The 18,670-nt window shown below is 39.3% G+C and overlaps 2 protein-coding genes across 6 annotated transcripts in view; one reads left to right on the top strand and one right to left on the bottom strand.

Annotated features, from left to right (window-relative positions):
• Positions 1 to 14,991, bottom strand: part of UMAD1 (UBAP1-MVB12-associated (UMA) domain containing 1) — a 78,944-nt gene extending 63,953 nt beyond the window's left edge. The window contains exons 1-3 of one of the 5 annotated variants that reach the window (XM_088162124.1): positions 14,895 to 14,945; positions 12,015 to 12,066; positions 7,833 to 7,951 (exon numbers count right to left, since the gene is read on the bottom strand). In XM_088162124.1, coding sequence (XP_088018250.1) covers positions 7,833 to 7,914 — 82 coding nt within the window. In that variant the 5' untranslated portion in view covers positions 7,915 to 7,951; positions 12,015 to 12,066; positions 14,895 to 14,945. Of the gene's footprint in view, positions 1 to 7,832; positions 7,952 to 12,014; positions 12,067 to 14,610; positions 14,702 to 14,868 lie in introns of all 5 variants that reach the window. The other 4 variants (XM_088162140.1, XM_088162131.1, XM_014878497.2 and 1 more) reach the window with 4 other exon arrangements.
• RPA3 (replication protein A3) lies at positions 14,931 to 18,421 on the top strand. The gene is made up of 4 exons (XM_014878498.2): positions 14,931 to 15,108; positions 15,336 to 15,410; positions 17,291 to 17,399; positions 17,896 to 18,421. The coding sequence occupies exons 1-4, from the start codon at positions 15,010 to 15,012 to the stop codon at positions 17,976 to 17,978; spliced, it is 366 nt and encodes a 121-aa protein (XP_014733984.1). The 5' UTR covers positions 14,931 to 15,009; the 3' UTR covers positions 17,979 to 18,421.
• Positions 18,422 to 18,670: the final 249 nt, after the last annotated feature.

The following is an 18,670-nucleotide window of genomic DNA, read 5'->3' as shown; positions in this document are numbered from 1 at the left end:
AAAATTAAAATCAGTAGGACCAAACCTCTGAGGAGCACTTTGGAGACCTGGATTGTAGTAAGTGACTATTATACATCAAGTCTGAAGGCAGTTAATATGAAAAACAGGAGTGCAACTCCAACCAATATTTTCTTAGAGGGCTGGCAGCAAACTGCCAGATGCATGTGTGACCTCAAAACAACCTTTTGCCAGATGCCTCTTTAACCTCTTACAATTACATCAACTTCTAAAAAGACTGCTACATTTTACCATTTTCTTCCTTTGGTTATGCAAATTAAGAAGATGTGCTTAATAGACAGAATGGAAGTGTTTGGTGCATTTTTGTCTCTTAAAGCCCCAAAATAAAGCTGTTTGATACAGCAGCACATAATTCTTTCTTGCCAGCATTAAAACAAGTTAAACAAGAAGACTTCATCTTCTTTCTTTTCTCCTCCCTTGAGTCCATGGTCAAAACCAGGTAACTTTTTAAGATAGTTGTGAGTTGAGAGGTCAAGACAATATTCAGCCAAAGCAAACAATAAATCACTTTTGATACTATTTACCATTTTTAAGTAAATACTTTCATAAAAAGGATGCTGTACATCTTATATGACAATCAACAAAAGCCAAGACAACCATTCACAATATTCAGATTCAAAACTGGCTGTTATGCTTATATTTTTAGAAGGGCATTTTCTGCAAATTTAAAAATAATAAATTCATAGCATGAAAGCATCATGACTATGTTCCAGGAGCTCAAGCCCTAGAAAGCAAAAGGAAGAGAAATTATGTGGAATGAAAAGTAAGTAGGTCATGTATACTAAAGTGCTAAATATACTGACATCTGATTAGTGTCTGAGAGAACTGTTTTTAAAATCTAGAAGTGTAAAAGTAAATTAAGAAATGCACAGTCATCTGTCAATAAAAAACATTCTTTGATAATGCATTAAAGAGAAAGATTCCTTCTGCTGTATAGAACCCAAGAGGAAAAAAAACATTTCCTTTAAGAAATATACCTCCTTATACAGAAAAACAATGAATTTCAGTTGTTCTGTAACCCAGATCCTTTAATCTGCATAAGAGATGCTGACTGAGTTCACTCAACCAAATCACTACTGGCTTTCAGAATACAATCAACACATGCTTTTCAACAGTATTAATATAGCATGAAGCTTGTGCTCCTAATTATTCATGTTTTTGCATTCTGTTTTTTCCCCCTGCTGTAAAATATGCAAATTTACTTCTTTGTGTTATTTAGGTCCCACATGGGCCTCAACAGATCTGTTTGGAACGAATTACAAGCCAACATCTAGATACATGCTGTCAACATTTCAAGCTTCATTGTTTTTATTAGGTTGGAATGTCATTATAGATTTAATATTAGGCCTTAAAAAGCTTTTTATAAATCTCTTGAAAACCTACAGTCTAATCAAACGGTGCACTGATAATTACTACTACTGCACTTTTGTGTGTGAAAGGGGGAGAGCAAAGCCCTCCGAGCCCTGAATCCAAGGGAAATCCCCATCTAGTGGCACCACTGAAAACCGCAGGTTGTTTTTGTGCAAAATTAGTCCCAAAGAGGATTAGTTTGTCTTCATCACTGAATGAAGTGGAGACATTACCTCCTTATGCAACTAGGGAACGGTAACAGGAGAGGACTCTTTCTTCTGAATTCCTCCTCCTCCCTTTTCCATCAACTCTGGCTGCAAAATTCAATGCCCAGATGAGTTACTGTGGTTTTTAAGTATAAAAACCATAAAGCAGCACTTCAGGAAAGAAGCCACTTTAAATCCTGTAACTTATTAGTGTGCATCAAAAGTGTTCACTTACAGTGGCACAGGCTGATATGTAGAAAATACTCTTTAGATAAAAACATTAACAGATATCCCCAAATCTCAGATTTCTATAAAGTTAGCATTACATATTTTAGCCTCGTAACCTATAAAAAACCAGTAGCTTGGTTGTTTGAAAACTAGAAGGTTGGAAATAACTACATAAGCACTTCCTGTATTATAAAAAATAGGTAATGCAAGTCCATTGATGCAGAAAATGAAAGGACATCGAGACACTGCTTTTTTTCCAACTGGCACAACGCTTTGTACATTTCTTTAATGTAACAGTATATTTTAAAACACTGCACCAACCCTCCTTACTAGCACCACTCAAAAGCTCCTTAAATATTAATGAAAAAGCAATGTAGATATTTACAGGCACTTACTACACATTACTACTAACTCCTAGAAAACAAACAGCAGCAATAACACTAAGATTTTAGAAACTTCTTGATGCATTCAATCTTTGAGGTGTGTATGCAGAGGAAAGAAAGCAGAAAAGTATTTGATTTGCAGTAATGAACTAGTATGGAGGCAGTCCTTTGTTTCAGCAGTATCAGTATATTAAATTTCCCTTTCATAACAGATTCTGTTAAAAATATATGTAGAGAGCTCTACTACTAAGATCAATATGGAAACTGTAAGGATCCTATTCTAAGGATTTTGTAAGGACCCAATTTTTTCCGTGTTGGGAACCACTGGGGGTATCCCTTAATTCAAATGTGTACTTTATCCAAAATACCCCAAAAAACTACCTGCATGCAGAGTAAATTCATGGCAAAACAGAAACTGCAATTTGGAGAGGAACAAGTATACACAAAACTGTTTTTTGGAAAAACAGTTCAGATTTCCAGAACTAAAGGATGACTTGGGTTGATTATTTTACTTTTTGGTATCTTCAGTACAGAAGGTTTCCTATTTGTTAAGGATGTTCTTCTGCAATATAACTGCAGTTGACAAAGGGAAGCTTTCATCTGGACGTAAATCATACTTTTCACAGTTTCATAGATGAGTGAGGATACTCCTGCCTACAGATGAGGGTGATCCCATCAGAAGGAATTAACTAACTAATTGATCTAACTCAACAATATAGATGCTGAACACATCAGAGGAAGGTTCAAGTACCTCATATGAAATAAGCAATGCCTTGCTGAGATTAATTTAAAAGAGTAAGTCATACCTACCACCAAAATTTTAAGATAAGAATATCTGCTATCGTCCACCATATTCATCAAACTCCCTGTGTATTCTTTTTGCAGCCCATTATGTTCCCGACTTTGACACAGCAGGTAATGATGAAATCAACAACATCCCACTTCTCACAAAAAGTTCCCAAATTTTCTACCTGTCAACTGGTATTAGTACCAGTTCTTTTCTATATTTTCATTAAGAAAGAAATAGTTGCCTTCTACTGTATTTCATCTCACAGGATGAAAAAACAGTAGTTCCCACATCCTTTTCTGTGACATTTTAGATGCTGGTGCAAGCCTGAACACATTTCTCTGTAGAGTTTCTTTTCTTCAGACATCATCATTGAAACAGAAGGGACACTGGTTAACTGAACAAATCCAAGACTCAGTTAAATACCATAGATCCTTCTATTTATTTGGAAGAGATTTCAAAACACTTAATTTCTTATGTCTATGACTATTTTTTATTGAGAGGAAACCTGATAGGCAAAAATCATGCTTACTCCAATAGTGATAAATATTAACAAATAAGTGTTAATCTAAAATTTGCTCATAAATTCTAGATGGCTGTCCTAGATGGATCTAGGAAAGGATAGTAGGAAGAATGGAGGTTCACAGTGCAGAAGTATATATTCAGTACAAAATTCCTGCCAAACTTTATTATCATGGCCACAGCCTCCCTGTGTCTGTGACAGCCACTCTACTCTGAAGGGAATCCTGTACCTGTTCACTTTTCCTTAGGTACTTACTCACTGAAAAACTTTATAAAAAAATTGCTGAATCTCAGAAAACAACCTTTAGGTGACACTTTAGTGCTCCCTATGAGTATCAATACTCCCTACCACTTGTTAAGAGGTCTGCTCCTGAGGCTGAGAGCAGAGCTCTGAAATGACAGCCATTGCCAGTATTGAAAACTCATGCTGATTTAAATCTAAAAAAATGAAAGTGAAAGCTGTCCTGAGTTCAGAAAAGAAACAAAAGCAAAATATATTTAAAAATCAGGTTTGTCAGGACCTGCAACTGAGCTGCTTCTCCAAACCATTTACTCCATTCCAATACACAGCATAAAAAGATCCCTGAGAGAAAACTAAACAAAAACCAATAACCCTTAAATAGATGGAACAGACTTCCCTTTAAATCGCAAGTCAAAAGTAGACAAAGCCTTGAACTCAGGCATGGTCAAAGGATCAGAGAACTGTGCTGCCTCCAGACACAGTGAGAGACAACACGACCCTCCTGGCTGTCCAGTCCTGAGCACACCACTGGGCTCAGCAGCCCCTCCCCAGCGCCAGGGCTTTGGCTCCCTGTGCCCATGGCCAACAGACACGACCCAGCCTGAGCACATCCATCAGGGCTGGGCAGAGAGCTGTGGGAGAAGCCCCATTTCTTGGTCCTTGCCTAAAGCATCCTGCAGGGATGCCTGAGAACCTGGGTGACCACAACCCTCTGACCCGACTTCCTCAGATGTGCCCAATCCCTACAGATGTGTCTGGCAGTCACAGTCTCGGCTGCACTGTGCCCCAGAGCAGTGGTGCCCTCGTTCAGGAAGTGTAGCACTGCACTGTTCCTCTCTGTCCCAGCCCCTGCACTCTTGGCACCCTTGCTCAGCTGCAGGCTCACCTGCCTGCTGGAGCCACCAGCTTTTGCTGCTCCCTCACTCTGGCTTACTGCAATTTTGTCTGAAAAAGTAAACAAGACCCTGCACATCGGGCTCTTAAAACCTGAAAACAAAATTAACTTCTCTCGGTCTTTTTTTAAAGAAGATGTACAGAACAATATTCCAATTTATTTTAGTTATTTATATGATTTTTTAATGATGAGGATGATGAGGCACTGGAATAGGCTGCCCAGAAAATCCGTGTTCAAAGTCAGGCTGCACAGAGCTTTGAACAACAAGATTTATTCAAAGATGTTCATGCCCATGGAGGCAGGTTGGACTAAATGATCTTTAAAAGTGCCTTCCAATCCAAACCACTCTATGATTCTATGATCTTTCAGTTCCTTCAAGCAAAAACACTCACCACCCACCCCAGCACCATCAGCACCATGAGGATTTTGCAGAGTTTCTGACTATCTTGCCAAACGCACAAAGGAAGCAACATTGCTGTCTCAGTTTTTCAATTCCTGATCTTAGACTGAGATTAGGACTACAAGACACTTGGATATTGGAGACTGATGGGAGATTTTTAGCTGTGTGCCAAACCAAAATGCTAGCATCAAACCAGTCTTTTTCTCTATGGCTAGCAACACAGTAGGAATGAATGGTAGGTTGGAATTTATTTTATGTTTGAAAGCCACAAAACGTGAGAAATTCCTAAAGAACTACTAATCTCCAAGATTCTCAAGATAACTGAAAATTAATTGTTTTATTAATTCTGGCTTTCAGAATGTTAACATTAAAAACAATTTGTGATGATCAGGAAAGCCTCTGAAACATTTTTCCAGATTTCTGCATTTGCATCACTCATCAAAACCAACTGCATGTGTTATGCCTATTTCATAAGCCTCTCTTCCCTTTTCAGAGTAATAGTTCTGCTTGTTACAGAACAAGCACCATTTTTACAGCTTCATGAAGAGATGAGATGACCAGTATTCAGAAAATAAGTGAACTAGTAGTTAGACATAAAAACATCTTAGCCTCAGGTAGAAAATTGTATTTTATATTTGCTTTGTTGAGAGGGAATTACAAATTATTTTCGCTTGACTCCCACACATGCAATATTTACCCCAAAAGCTAAAATAGAGAATTTCTTTTAGCTGCTAGGCTGCAAAGTTGGTTTTGTCTATTCTGCTGTTTTATGAGTCACCTTTCTAGTCAGATATTGAATTCCCAAATGCATTGATACTTTACAAGGAAAGGTAGATTTCAAATATAGCAATTTATAACAGGACTTGGAGAAGTCATGAAAAAAAAATCATCCTCAGGACTTGAGAGGGCAATAGCTGTGATGGAGCTTTCTCAGTAAAGCATTGAATTTTCTTCTTGCTTTTTCAAATATCAACCAATACAGAAAGATTCCTCCCATATCCACAGGATATTGGTGAACTAGGCTTTTTGTTCTTATATGTTCTGAATGAAAGACTGGGTTTAAGAATCAACTTAAAGAAATTAAATTCTCTCTCCCTCCGAGACTGTTCACTGCCTACAATAGTATTCTCACTAATGGTCCTAGAAATCTGCTACTGAGATGTGTTAAAGATATTCACAACTGGATTTCCTGAACATTGTACGCCAGTTTAGAAAAGCTTCAGAACATTCCATCTCAGTAACAAAATAGTAACTAACAGAATGGCTAAGTGTTGTGGTTTGGGGTTTTTTTTCCACTGACGCTATTCCTAGACAAAAACACCTCTTCCAGATAAATATCTACTTAAGTCCTGACCCATAATTCTGCAACTACATTTGTCTTGCAAGACAGTGATATGCTTCACTGATAAGGTTGATGGCAGCTCTTCTGGACTGCCCAGTGCAGTCCATTCCATTGCAGACAGTTAAATTAACTTCTGTCTGAGAAAAAAAAAAAAAGAAAACTCAAATAAAATTGATCGTTCTTAAGTTTATATTTAACAGATTAATGTTATGTGAATTTATGTGAACAAAGTTTAAATAGTCACTGACAGCAATTAAGGGAAAAGGAACGAAGCTAAATTGAATGCAGAATCAGGACCAGCAACTGTGGGACATAGCAACATTTGGGTGCAGAATTCTGTCTATTGCAGAAACTGAAATGCTAAATGGTCTCCAGACTTTCTGGGGATGATGATGTGTCTCCTTTGACCCTTCCACAATGCAAATGCTGGAGTCACTTGATGGAGGCATCAAAACTGCTGCAGGTGAACAAAATCTAGTGGAAGGCAGCCATTAAGCATGACAACACAGTCACAGATGTGAAACAGACTTGTTTTAATGGAGAACTTTTGCCAAAAATCTAAGTTCTCAGAAGGGGTTCCAATAGTCTCTCGTACTGTCAGACTTCAATAATCTAGAGGCTTTTGTGACTTGAAAATGCTCAAGAAGAAGTAACACTTAAACAGAGAAACACTGTAAGATTCCTAATAAAAACGAGTCAGTAAATCAGAGCAGCAGAAGCTAAATATTAATGATGATAGATTCACAAGGAGGAAAACAAATTGTCAAAAGAGAAAAAAGAAAAGGATCAGTTTCAGCATAACAGCAATATATTTTTTCTTTTCTGCACACTTAGGCCAACCTGCAAAACTGTGAAAGACCTTGATCAAAGCTGCAAATTTAGCCAATTCACAGGTGTGCATGCTTCGGATTACTTTTTGAATAACAAGAAGACTTTGAAAACCCTCAACTGCTTAATTTTTATTAAATTAAGAGTCAGATCCTGAGACAGAGCATCTGCATTCACCATGACCAGAAATGTATAGGCACTTCTTGGCTTCTAATATAAAAAGTCTGGGGGTAAAATGAAAAGGAAGGAACCTGAATAAAAGCCAGTCCTTTACCAACTGCAGTAAGATATTCCCTTCCCACAACTTTAATCATAAAGCTAGAAGCCTGAACTTTGACCTTTCCTTTGTTTTGTAAGGATGTAACTTCTCTCCACTCAGAGCATGAAAGGAAAACAAGAAACTACATTTTCAGTGCTCTTGAATATGAGTTCAGACCTATGTAAATAAAACTTCAGTTATTTAGTCCGAATGAGCAGATTAGGAAAATTAACTTTGTCAGGAAAAGTAAGAATACTGAACAATTTTTATCATGGCTTTTCATAACATTTAATTTGGTCAAAGTATTTCAAAGAAACTTCAGGATTAAAATTTCAAAGATGAAAGAATCACTTTATACAGAAGCACCACTTACCCACAATAACAAATCCATCTGCTTCTCTCTCTGGTACTGTAACCTTCTTTGAATCTTGACTTTTTCGGAAGAAGCTGAACATAGTCTCTTTGGGTTCTTTTTGTCTTCTAAGGTGTTATCTAAAATGAAGACAAAACATGTTAAATAAACATATGATAACAGGACTTACAATAAGTTCACATAACAGACCTTAGGTATGTAGTAAGGCCACATACCTAATCTTTATTGCCCAATTTGAAATATCAGGCATTTATGTGTCAGACAGATTACCTTATCGATGTAGCAATTTACTTCAACAGGCAAGAGGAGAGTGAAGTACAAAAAGCTTTTATACAAAATTATGAATGGAGTGGAATTATCAACTCCCCCCCAAAAAAGGCAAAAAAGCCCCAAAACTTCAACTTTTCTCAATAAAAATTAAAGATGGAAACTTTCAGCATTTAACCAATATGTTTTCATATTTTTCTGCTACTTTGTATTTTATTAGACAAGCTTTCTCTTCAAAGACAGTAGTAACTATTTTCCGTTTCCCAGTTTGCAATCTGAAAGACATCCTAACCCTTAAGTATATTTGATTAACAGTAACCAATTATTTCCTTAAAAGAAACAGCATCAAAATCTTTTGTAGCAAATTTTTTGCAACAATAATTCATTAAAAGAATCTTCCCAGGCAGCTAAGAACTCCATTGCTAGAACAAAACAAGGAAACAATTGGGATAAATGGACTGCAAAAGAAAATGCTCAGTATCCCCTCTCAGGACTGAAAGATTAGAAGCAATTCTGAGTAGCTTAAATAGGACAAAGTCATACTAAACACCCATGGAGGGACACAGGAGGGTCCCTCAAAGGCTGAACTTGAATCCCCAGACAACACCAACCCATGGGGCAGCCTGTGGTCTGCCTGAAACACATTATGTGCTGAGCACAAAGAGGAAGGCTTTAATAAAGGCATGCAAAGGTCTTCTCTACTAAAACATATATAAAATTGGGAAAAGTGGAATAATGTAATTTCAACTTTGAGACTGAGTTTGAGGATCAGAATCATGATTTATTTTGCAGACATCAACATGTTAAGGAGAAGAGACTGAAAAACCAACAGCAACATCTAATATACACCTCCAACAGAGGAAAGGACTCCAGGGTAAAGAAGTAAAGAGATATACAGGGTCCAGTTTCAGTAATATTATTTCACACTAAATTTAAGAAAAAAGAATCTGAGAATGTGGGAAAGAGTGAAGAGTGCTATTGTGAAATGTGAAGATTAAAAAAAGAAAAAAAGAAGGAAAAGAAAAAAAATATAGATAAAAATCCTGGATTAGCTATTTGCTGGAATCCTTCACTCCCCACTCAAATATTCATGATACCATAAACCATTTTTTTTGCCCTGGCCAGGGACCTGTAGCAACTCAGTACTGACTATTCATATAAACTGCCTAAAATTCTGCTGTTACAAGCGATCACACACACCAGAAAGACCTGTGTGAAGTGCAAGCACTGGCTTGGAACAGTGTATAAATAGATCATGGCAAAAGCAGCAACTATTCAGACTGTGGCCTGATACCTGAGACTTGAAGACTGAATACCCCACAGCCTGGCCAGCTAGTACTTGCTTATGCTGACACAGTGCAACTTCTAGCCACCAAATAAACTACATTAATGTGCACAAGAACAGAACAAAGCGTTCTGTGATCCAATCCCAGGAATACAGTTCTTTTTAAAAAATGTTATTTAACAGCACTTTATTCCTTTTTGCTTGTTTTCCTACCTTAGCACGAGAAATACTGATATTTCCAGTTCCATGGAGATTACACAGTAGAAACTCCTAATTATCTCATTTATTCCTTACCTCCCCCCACACCCAGGCTCAACACATGGCGCCAGCAGCATATTCCTTTTTCAGCCCTCAGGGAATAAGTCTTCTCCTGCTACCAATTAGGGTTGTCAGTCCCATAGCTCAAGTGGTAAAAACCTGTGCTGTTATGCTCAAGAGTCAGGTTTCTGCTCCAATGATGTATGAAGGAGAGGCAGTTGTGGAACAGTTTAAAATGCAATTTTACCTTCATCCTAAGTGTGCAACAACAAGAAGTAAAATCAACTTGATGTGCAAAATCTTACAGATAGCTTTGCTAAAGGCTCAGATTCCAGTCAGTCACTTGAAGTGCCAGAGCTGCAGTTGCTCCAATCACATTTTTTTCTCTTTTGAGATCTGCATTATTGTACAGTTTTCAGCTCTATCACATAACGTCCCCCTTCCCTTTTTTCTTGCACAAAGAAAAGCATCTTAATCAGTATATACATGGCACAAAAGACTTGTATAGGGAACCATGCACTTTTAGTCTTTTAAATCCTGCATACTTAACATACCTAAACTTCACTGCTTAAAAGACAATAGGCATTTAAATTCAGAGTAAATTAGCAATCCGGACAATTTGATCTAGCCAAATTAAGGTTACAAGCACTTTCATGTACTAGATTTTTTACTTTCCTTGACACTATCCCATTTTTTCTAAAACCCACAGAATCCATCTTATCTACATGCGTGTTGATCTTTATTTTGGAATTTTCAGTTTCTGAAGTAGCTTAATTGCACTGCCAGCAGTATTTTTCTAACAGAAAACAAAATCAAAAAACCAAAAACCAAACTGAATTAAAATAAAAACCCACATGTAAGTTTGCTTGAAGCAGGAAACCAAACAAAATTAACAAAAGCATGTCCTAAGCTCAGGCCTCAAGTCCTTATGCTGCTAAAATCACCAGCCCAGCCCTAAGAAAATAGTATCTGCTGTATTTTGTGACTGTGAATGTGGGGAGGCAGTATAAAAAAACACATATTAAAAAGACTAACATGTTTAGTGTTTCTTTCTCTAGGAATCTCTTAGAAACAAAGTGCTTGTAGATCTCGGGTCTTTGTAAGGTATGCAGAAGAAAAGAGTTCACCATCTACTGCTTTCAGCATTTTGGTATCTTTGTTGAACACACAATTAAGTACAAACTAAAAAACAAAGAATGGTTAACAAAACAGAGGAGGGCACAGAAACAAAAAAATAGGGCTACATACAGTATAGCATGGGTAAGGGAAAGACTGTAGACAGGCAATGCATTTGCAATGCTCTTTTAAGAATCTTATCAACTGTGCTACTTCAAAAGTAAACATAAATCTCCCCTGCAATGGGAAATGCAACCACTAAATTTCTTGAATCACGTTAAAAACAGAACAAAGCCCCTACCCAACAAAGAAACACAGAGCTGAATGGAAACACTCGTGCTCTTGAAGATAAGGACATAGTTTAAGCACTTGCAGAATCAGGCTGCAGTTTTACTACTCGTAGATAAGATGAGGTTTCAGGTAATGAAAGCTCAAGAACAACCAGTTTCATACAAGTTTAATTTCAGAGTAAAAATTAAATTTGAAGTTTGGGGACCTGGATGCGTGGTCACACAGACTTGTGTTTTGTTTTTAAAAGCTGTCAGCACAAAATTACAGAAAATACACCCACCATTCGGAGATAGTACCACATTCCTGCAGTCATTTCTCCTATATAGCACAGCACTTTTCCCTTCCAGATGGGATTAATTTTATTTCTATAGGAGACCTGAAATTGAATTCACTGCCTAAAGATAAAAATCTCCCTTGGTAGGAATATGCAATTCCCTTCCTCCTCATGTTTCTCTCTCACAAAAAAAAAAAAGTGAACACAATCACAGATAGTTAAGAATAATGCTTTTGGCACAGCTTCAGTCATTAGCAAATAATAAGCTCTGAGCTACAGCAATTCTGTGAGGCTGCAAAAAATATTTTGTCTTTCGGTGAGGCTCTGAGAGCATACGTGGCACTGGACAAAGATGAGTTACAGAGCTGCACAAAGGGGTTAATTTATTCCTCCTGCATTTTGTCAGTCGCCTTTGACAAGAACTATGGGCGACCTTTGAGCCAAACCAATATGTTAAATCCAATAAAATTTTTCTATTCAACAAAGATCTTAGTATATTTACCATTACTTTTCAGCCTTTTCTGAATGTTCACAATACTGGAGGAGAATCATAATTTAATGTTAAAAACACCAAAGATGCAGACTAAGATGAAGAGACAATGCCCAGTAATATAGCAAAGCAGAATTGCAGTGGCACTGCTAGTAATTAGAGAAATGATGAAACGAGGACAGAAGAAGACACAAAACTGACCTTAAAGAAAGAACCAGAATAACTTCACATCTAGCAGCTTAAGATATACAATCTATGGAAAAAGAAAACAGAGAGCATCAGAGAAATTCTCACTTCCATACTACCATCTGCTGTGATTCACCAATAAAGCAGCAATCAGAAAAAGAGCAAGATGTTTATAGCCCTGTACAATCGTTCTTATGAAAACAACCAATTTAAGAGTTAAGAATATACATGTTGAAAATATTTCTCTGTGACACCAAAAGAACAGTTTAAAAGCTTCTGGCCTAGTCTAAGTTACAACATGAAGTAGGAAAAAAAAGTATATAATTTCTTTTCTCTGCCATTAACATTAGTCATGCTTTAGAATGGAAAGTATAATAAGAAACCCTAATTTTAAAAAAGGGATATCTGTATAATGGAACATTAACAAAGATACTTTCCTCTGTATTACATAAAATGTTAGTATTTATGTATAAAATGTTTTTATAAAACTTAAGGAAAGCAGAAATACAAGAACTATACAACCCAAATTACCATAGTATAAAACACTCGAAGAGGCTGAATCATAAAAAATCAGCCAGAACCAAGTAAGACAATAAAAGCACAGGTGACAAAAACAAAGCCAGGAGTGAAATAACAACACTTGAACTGATGTAAACATTCAAAACCGTGAAGAAAGGAAATGCAAAAAGAGAAAGCTAGGTGTTAATGAAACACAATACTCGACAGGCTGAAGCCTACTGTTTTCCCTTCAAACAATTTTCTTTTGAATGCAAACCTTCAACAGCTGCTAAGTGTGATACAGACACGAATTTGTAAGAACTTGTACAACATATTTTTCTAGCCGCTTCAAAATCTCCAGCCCTAGAAGAGCCACTGTGCAGTAGCCTGCTGCATTTTGCTCCAACAGCTACAGTGATGAGATCTCTCCTTTCAAGTCTCTGCAGATATGCTACGGAGATGAGGATATTCTCTTGCAAATAAAATCCTGAACAGGTGAATGTCACGGTGACACTGACAAGCAGCTAAATCTCATATAAGATTTAACTCCAGAGCACTCCCTGGTTATATGCTGGTTCTGCACAACTTCTGGCAGTAGCTTTCCTTGGCAAACTCACACAAGCTACAGCTGTATAACAGCACTACCCCAGAAAACTGACAAAAACCACTTGGTACTGGTTAGCAAGCTGAACTGGCCCGTGACTAGTTAGAAGAGACAGCTGGCACATGGGCAGTTTCGCGATTGCCCTTTTAAGCCAGAGCAGAGTTAGATTTTCCCAAGTACTTCCTGAAACACCAGTCCTAGAAAAGAAAAGGAAATCACAGCCACAAAATGGCCACAGTTGGAAAGGACCTTCAGAGGCCACCTTGTCCAACCCCCTACTTACAGAGAGCCATCTTAGAGCTGGCTGTTCAGGATCATATCCAGGCATTTTTGACTGCCTCCAAGGATGGAGACCCCACAACCTCTCTGGACAACCTGTACCAGTGCTTGGCCACTCTCACAGTGACAAAAGCATTCCCTGATGTTCCCTGAGAAACCTCCTGTGTTTCAGTTTGTATCTTTTGCCTCTGTTCCTTTCACTGGGCACAACTGAATAGAGCCTGACTGTTCTCTTTGCACCCTTCCTTCAGGTATTTATATTCATTCATAAGAGCCCTCTGAGCCTTCTCATCTCTAGGCTAAATGGTTGCAGCTCTCTCAGTCTTTCCTCATATATAAGATGGTCCAGTCCCTTAATCATTGTTGTGACCCTTCTTTGGCCTCTCGCCAGAATGTCCACACGTGCCCTTGCACCCAGCTCTCCAGGTGCCCCACCAGTGCATAGCAGAGGGGAAGCAGCAGCTCCCTCAATCTGCTGGGAACACCACGTCAAATGCAGACTGGGATATGCGAGTCGCCTTTGCCACAAAAGCAATTGGGAGGAACCTCTCCATGCCAGGGATCAGTTGGGAAAACACACGGAAAAAGGCAAGATGCATGGCAAGTGCCATGTCCAGATGCTGTATCTGTCTTACATCCATCAATTGTTCTAAAGCTGGGGGTTGAGCATCAGCTCTATTTCAACGATGAAATAAAATGAAATTAATAGAACAGAATAGCTCAGTTGGAAAGAATCTACAATGATCATCTGGTCCAACTGCCTGACCACTTCATGGAGGGTCAGAGCAAAAGCATGTTATGAAGGGCATTGTCCAAATGCTTCTTAAACACTGACAGGGGCATCAACCACCTCTCTAGAAAAGCTGTTCCAGTGTTTGACTACCATTTCAGGAAATAAATGCCTCCTTATGCTCAATAGAAACCTCTTCTGGTGCTGCTTTGAATCGTTCCCACATTCCCTGGGATATGCACTGGATACCAGGGAGAAGAGATCAGCATCTCATCTCCACTTCCCCTCCTGAGGAAGCTGTAGAGTGACGAGAACAACCTTCAGCCTCCTTTTCTCGAAAGCAGGCAAACCCGAAGTCCTTAACTGTTTCTCACAGGACACGGCTTCACCAGCTAGATTCACCAGCTTCGATTTCCTCCTCTGGATGTAGCTGCAAAGCCCAGAACTACACAATATTCCAGGTGAGGCCACACCAGCGCGGACTACGGCGGGATAATCACCTCTGTTTGCACTGTGTTTGATGCACAGGACGCCTTTTTCCCTCTTAGCTGCCAGGCACACTGCCAAATTACACCTGAGCGGCACCAGTACCTGAAGGGGGAGGGAAAACGCCGGGGACGAAAAATACGGAGCGATTTAAAGGGATTAAACGACAGGAGAGGGCTGGAAGCTGACGGCCGGCTCCCCCGGCCGCCCGGGGCTCGGCCCTCCGCCCTCCCCGCCGCGGCAGTACCGACAGCCGCCCCCCTGTCACCCACCCTCCCGCTGCCGCCGCCGCTCTCACCAGCCTCCGCCTCCGCTTCCGGGTCGCCTCGGGCGGAGGGGAAGTCCCGCCCCGACCGCCGCGGTCCCGGGGCCGCCGTCCCTCCCTCGACGGAAGGCGGGAAGCGGCGCCGGCCATGGGTGACATCCACGAGGTGCCGCGGCCGCGCATCGCCACGGGACAGCTGGCGCAGCACATCGGGCGGCCCGTCTGCTTCGTGGGGCGCGTCGAGAAGGTCGGCGGGGTCTGGAGCGGGGATGGGGCTGCCCCGGTGCTCGGTGCGGAGAGGCTGGCGCCGTCCCTGCGGCAACTCGGCAGCTCCAGGCGGCCTGGGAGCGGGCCGGGAGGCGGACGGGGCTTTGCGGGAAAGACCTGGCTGAGGCCGCCAAGCTGTGGCGCTTCCGGGCGCCTTTGGAGCGCACAGGCCTAATGTCTTTTTCAGACTTAAATGTTCTTTTGTAGATTCACCCTAGCGGGAAGCTTGTCGTGCTTACGGATGGACTCGGAAAGCATACGACTGTGGAGCTGAGCGAGCCTGTAAGTTAAGGAGTGCTTTGGAAATACTTGATGTCGCCTCTTGTGGATTGCGGAGGTTTTGTCTCTTCCGAAACCTGTACATGCCTTGCATGTTTTGAGTTGTTCCACCTGTATTTCATTGTCTCTCTTTCTTGCATCTTTCAGCCAACCTGTAGTCTTCTTACCCATGAGCTGCCTTGGTCTTCATCAATTTTCAGCTGGTGTTAAGAGACAGAACTCATTTCTTGTCAGACACGTCCCTGTCTCGCTATTTTGTCTTACTCTATTAGTTGTTCACAGTGTAATATATTCCACTACGTTTATTAGCTTTATTTTCAGTATTTTCTCCCATTTTCTTATCACTTCTATTATCAGAAAGAACATGTTTTTTTTCAAGAGGTTTTTAGGTTAACATTGCTGCATTCTCTTAGAACACTTGTCATAGTTCCACTTGTCCATAGTTAGTCTGAAGCATTCTTTCTTAAAAAAACCCAAGCAATGAATGCAATGGGTATAAGATAGAAGAGTAGAACTATTCAATAAAAATACTGCTTCCTTTGTTATCACCTACCACTGAAGGAATAACATTTCAGCATTCTAAGTATGTTTTTTCCACCAAGAAATGTTTTAATTAAAGAATTACTTTAATTGTGATGGCCAATGCTCTAGCTTGACTCAGCGCATGTGTCTAAATCTTTTTCTCTGAGTTGTTAAATGCTGAGAAGCCTTGCCATTTCCATGGGAAATAATTGCATATAGTACTCTCAGTCTCTCAAGACGAGTCTGTCTTTGTTGATGAAAAATGCAGTTTAATCTGGATGAGTTTTGTCTTAGAAATGTGAAGACTGCTGACGTCAAACTGCAACAAAATGTCTCTTACCTCTTTCTTGAGTTCCTGAAAACATTTCCTGCCTTGGGTTGTTAAAAATTCAGATGTTAGCATCTGACCAATGATTCTACAATATTTTCTCTAAGTGGTTGAATTCCATAAATGCAAAGCTGTAGTGCTGGGTACTTCAGCCTGTGTTCCACTGCCTTGGAAGAAACTGGTGTGTGCAAAAACATGATGTTAGGTTCACCTCTCCAGTTCACCCAATGTCAGTGGGGAGACTAATAGATTTGCTACCTTTTTTAATTTTCAAACTTTTTTCCTTTTCAATATATTTCACTGTTTGTGCATGTGTAGTTTCCCTCTTTCAACAGAGGACCCCAAAATTATGGGGAGGGAATTATTCCAGAAGACTTACAAGAAAGTAAAAAATATGACTTAGATATTGGAAGAGCATTACCAAAATAGTACTGCACTGTTAAAATTTGTATCTTAAAAAACAAAGAAAATGTTCAAGCTGTATTATTTTGGCGTAAGAGACCATTTTTTGCCTTTTTTCCTTTGTTCAGCCAAAGGCTTATTAGTGACAGTATGTATACATTCTGAACTCTTACTAGATTACTTAAGAAATGATTTCCAGATATACCTCCTGAATGTGCAATGCTGGAACTGCTCTGGAATATGTGATGCCTCCTTAACTCTTAAAGAGTTCTGTAATTGATACAGGTTTGAATGCAGTGCATTAAAATCAGAATTGTTCTCTCTGTCCTAGATTACTCTCTGTTTAGTGATTAAATGACACAGTTCTGTATACTTGTAAACTGGTATCTTTTCTCAAATGTGTCTTCATATTCTTTTTTGTTGGTATTGAATTGGCTATTACAAAACCTGTAAATCTCTAACTGGATCAAAATTTTTTGGGGGAGAGTGACAGGGCTGTTCAATAGTACTGTACTGTTTGACATGCAACAGAATCTGTCATGAACAAACCATCAGTTGTATAAAGTTCCTGGCCGAGCAGTAAAAACAACTGCTAATTTGGTGTTACGAATTTCATCTTTGTGTTTTTTAGCTGGATGAGGAGATTTCAGGAGTTATTGAAGTGGTGGGAAGAGTAACAAATCAGGCAACCATCATGTGTGCATCTTATGTCCAGTTCAGAGAAGATAAAAATTCATTTGGTAAGTAAGAAGATACATCATGGCAAATTCATGTTGAGTTCTGAACTTGTCTTCAGTAAATAAGAAGGGAAAGCCTAGTTACCTTTTTTACAGACAAGGTCTTTTTTCAAGCTGCCAGATAATAAGCAGGGTGTAGAAAATAAGACTGTCATGAGAAAAGTTCTGTACTAAATATAGTGGTTTGCAGTTAAACTGTAGGGAGTGACTCAATGCTGGAGCCAGTCTAGGTCGTTGCTGTGGCCTGATTGCTCTCCCACTCCTGACCACATGGTTCTCGCCTTGCCCTGGACCTTGTGTGCTTGTGCAGCTAGCAGGCCTAAAAGTAACCCCCCCAGGAAACAAGCAATGGGTGTTCCTGCCATGGGAAAATGGGAGCTTGAGGGAGACTGGGATCATTTAACAGTACTGCTTTAAAATAAGCAGTACTTGAATGTTGTCAGTGACTAGTGGGGAATTGAGCTTATGCATTATAACCATTTTCTTTGCCCTTTTTCAGATCTGGAACTCTACAATGAAGCACTAAAAATTATTCATGAATTCCCTGAATACTTCCCATTTGGTACTGGGAGGAACACTTGATTTTTATTCGCATATATTTAGACCTTCAGAGGAGACAACCGTACTGTGGTTTCTTGCCTGACAGCATGGTAACAGTTGCATTATTTTCAACAAATATATGAAAAGCCACTGTTACATGTGCTAAGTATTGCCTATGAAGAGTACTTTCTTTGAAAATGTATTTATTTAACAAGGAGAACAAATGTGAATGTCTCATTCGCTGTATATATTTAACCCTTTTGCATCTATAAGGAGTGTTCTCCTGCAAGACCAGACTTGTCAGAAATTTTGTAAGCATCCTTTTCTAGTTGGTAGAGGTTCTAGGATTATGAGAAACTTGTATGGAAAAAAATTGGTGGGGTTTCAATATAAAGATCTTTGATTTAATTTGATGTAAATTTATTGAATGGTGGTATTTTTCATCTTGAAAATGGCGTCTTCACCAATAAAAAAGATTCACTGCATTTAACTATTCACGTCAGCATTAAATTATAGAGTGCTGTTTTCAGTGATATCTGACACAGTTAAATTTAACAAAGTAGAATACACGGGTCTAGCCTTTGCACTGATGCTAAACACTTGGAAGATGTTTAATTAGGCTTGGGGACTTTGAGCACAGTTGAAGTCCCACCACAGCCTTCATTCGTGGTTGGAGTCTAAGCAGCAGTACCAGGATTCAGCCAGCTTGTCATGGTGATTAACCATAGGAACTT

Source organism: Sturnus vulgaris, chromosome 1, assembly GCF_052056855.1.
Source record: "Sturnus vulgaris isolate bStuVul1 chromosome 1, bStuVul1.hap1, whole genome shotgun sequence".
NCBI lineage: Eukaryota > Metazoa > Chordata > Aves > Passeriformes > Sturnidae > Sturnus > Sturnus vulgaris.
This window is presented reverse-complemented; position numbering and strand designations above follow the sequence as displayed.

Bases quoted from the DNA above. Each gene is read 5' to 3' on its own strand.
- RPA3 (XM_014878498.2), top strand. From the start codon at position 15,010: ATGGGTGACATCCACGAGGTGCCGCGGCCGCGCATCGCCACGGGACAG. The intron at 15,109-15,335 runs GTCGGCGGGGTC...GTTCTTTTGTAG, and splicing joins TCGTGGGGCGCGTCGAGAAG to ATTCACCCTAGCGGGAAGCT. The intron at 17,400-17,895 runs GTAAGTAAGAAG...GCCCTTTTTCAG, and splicing joins AGAAGATAAAAATTCATTTG to ATCTGGAACTCTACAATGAA.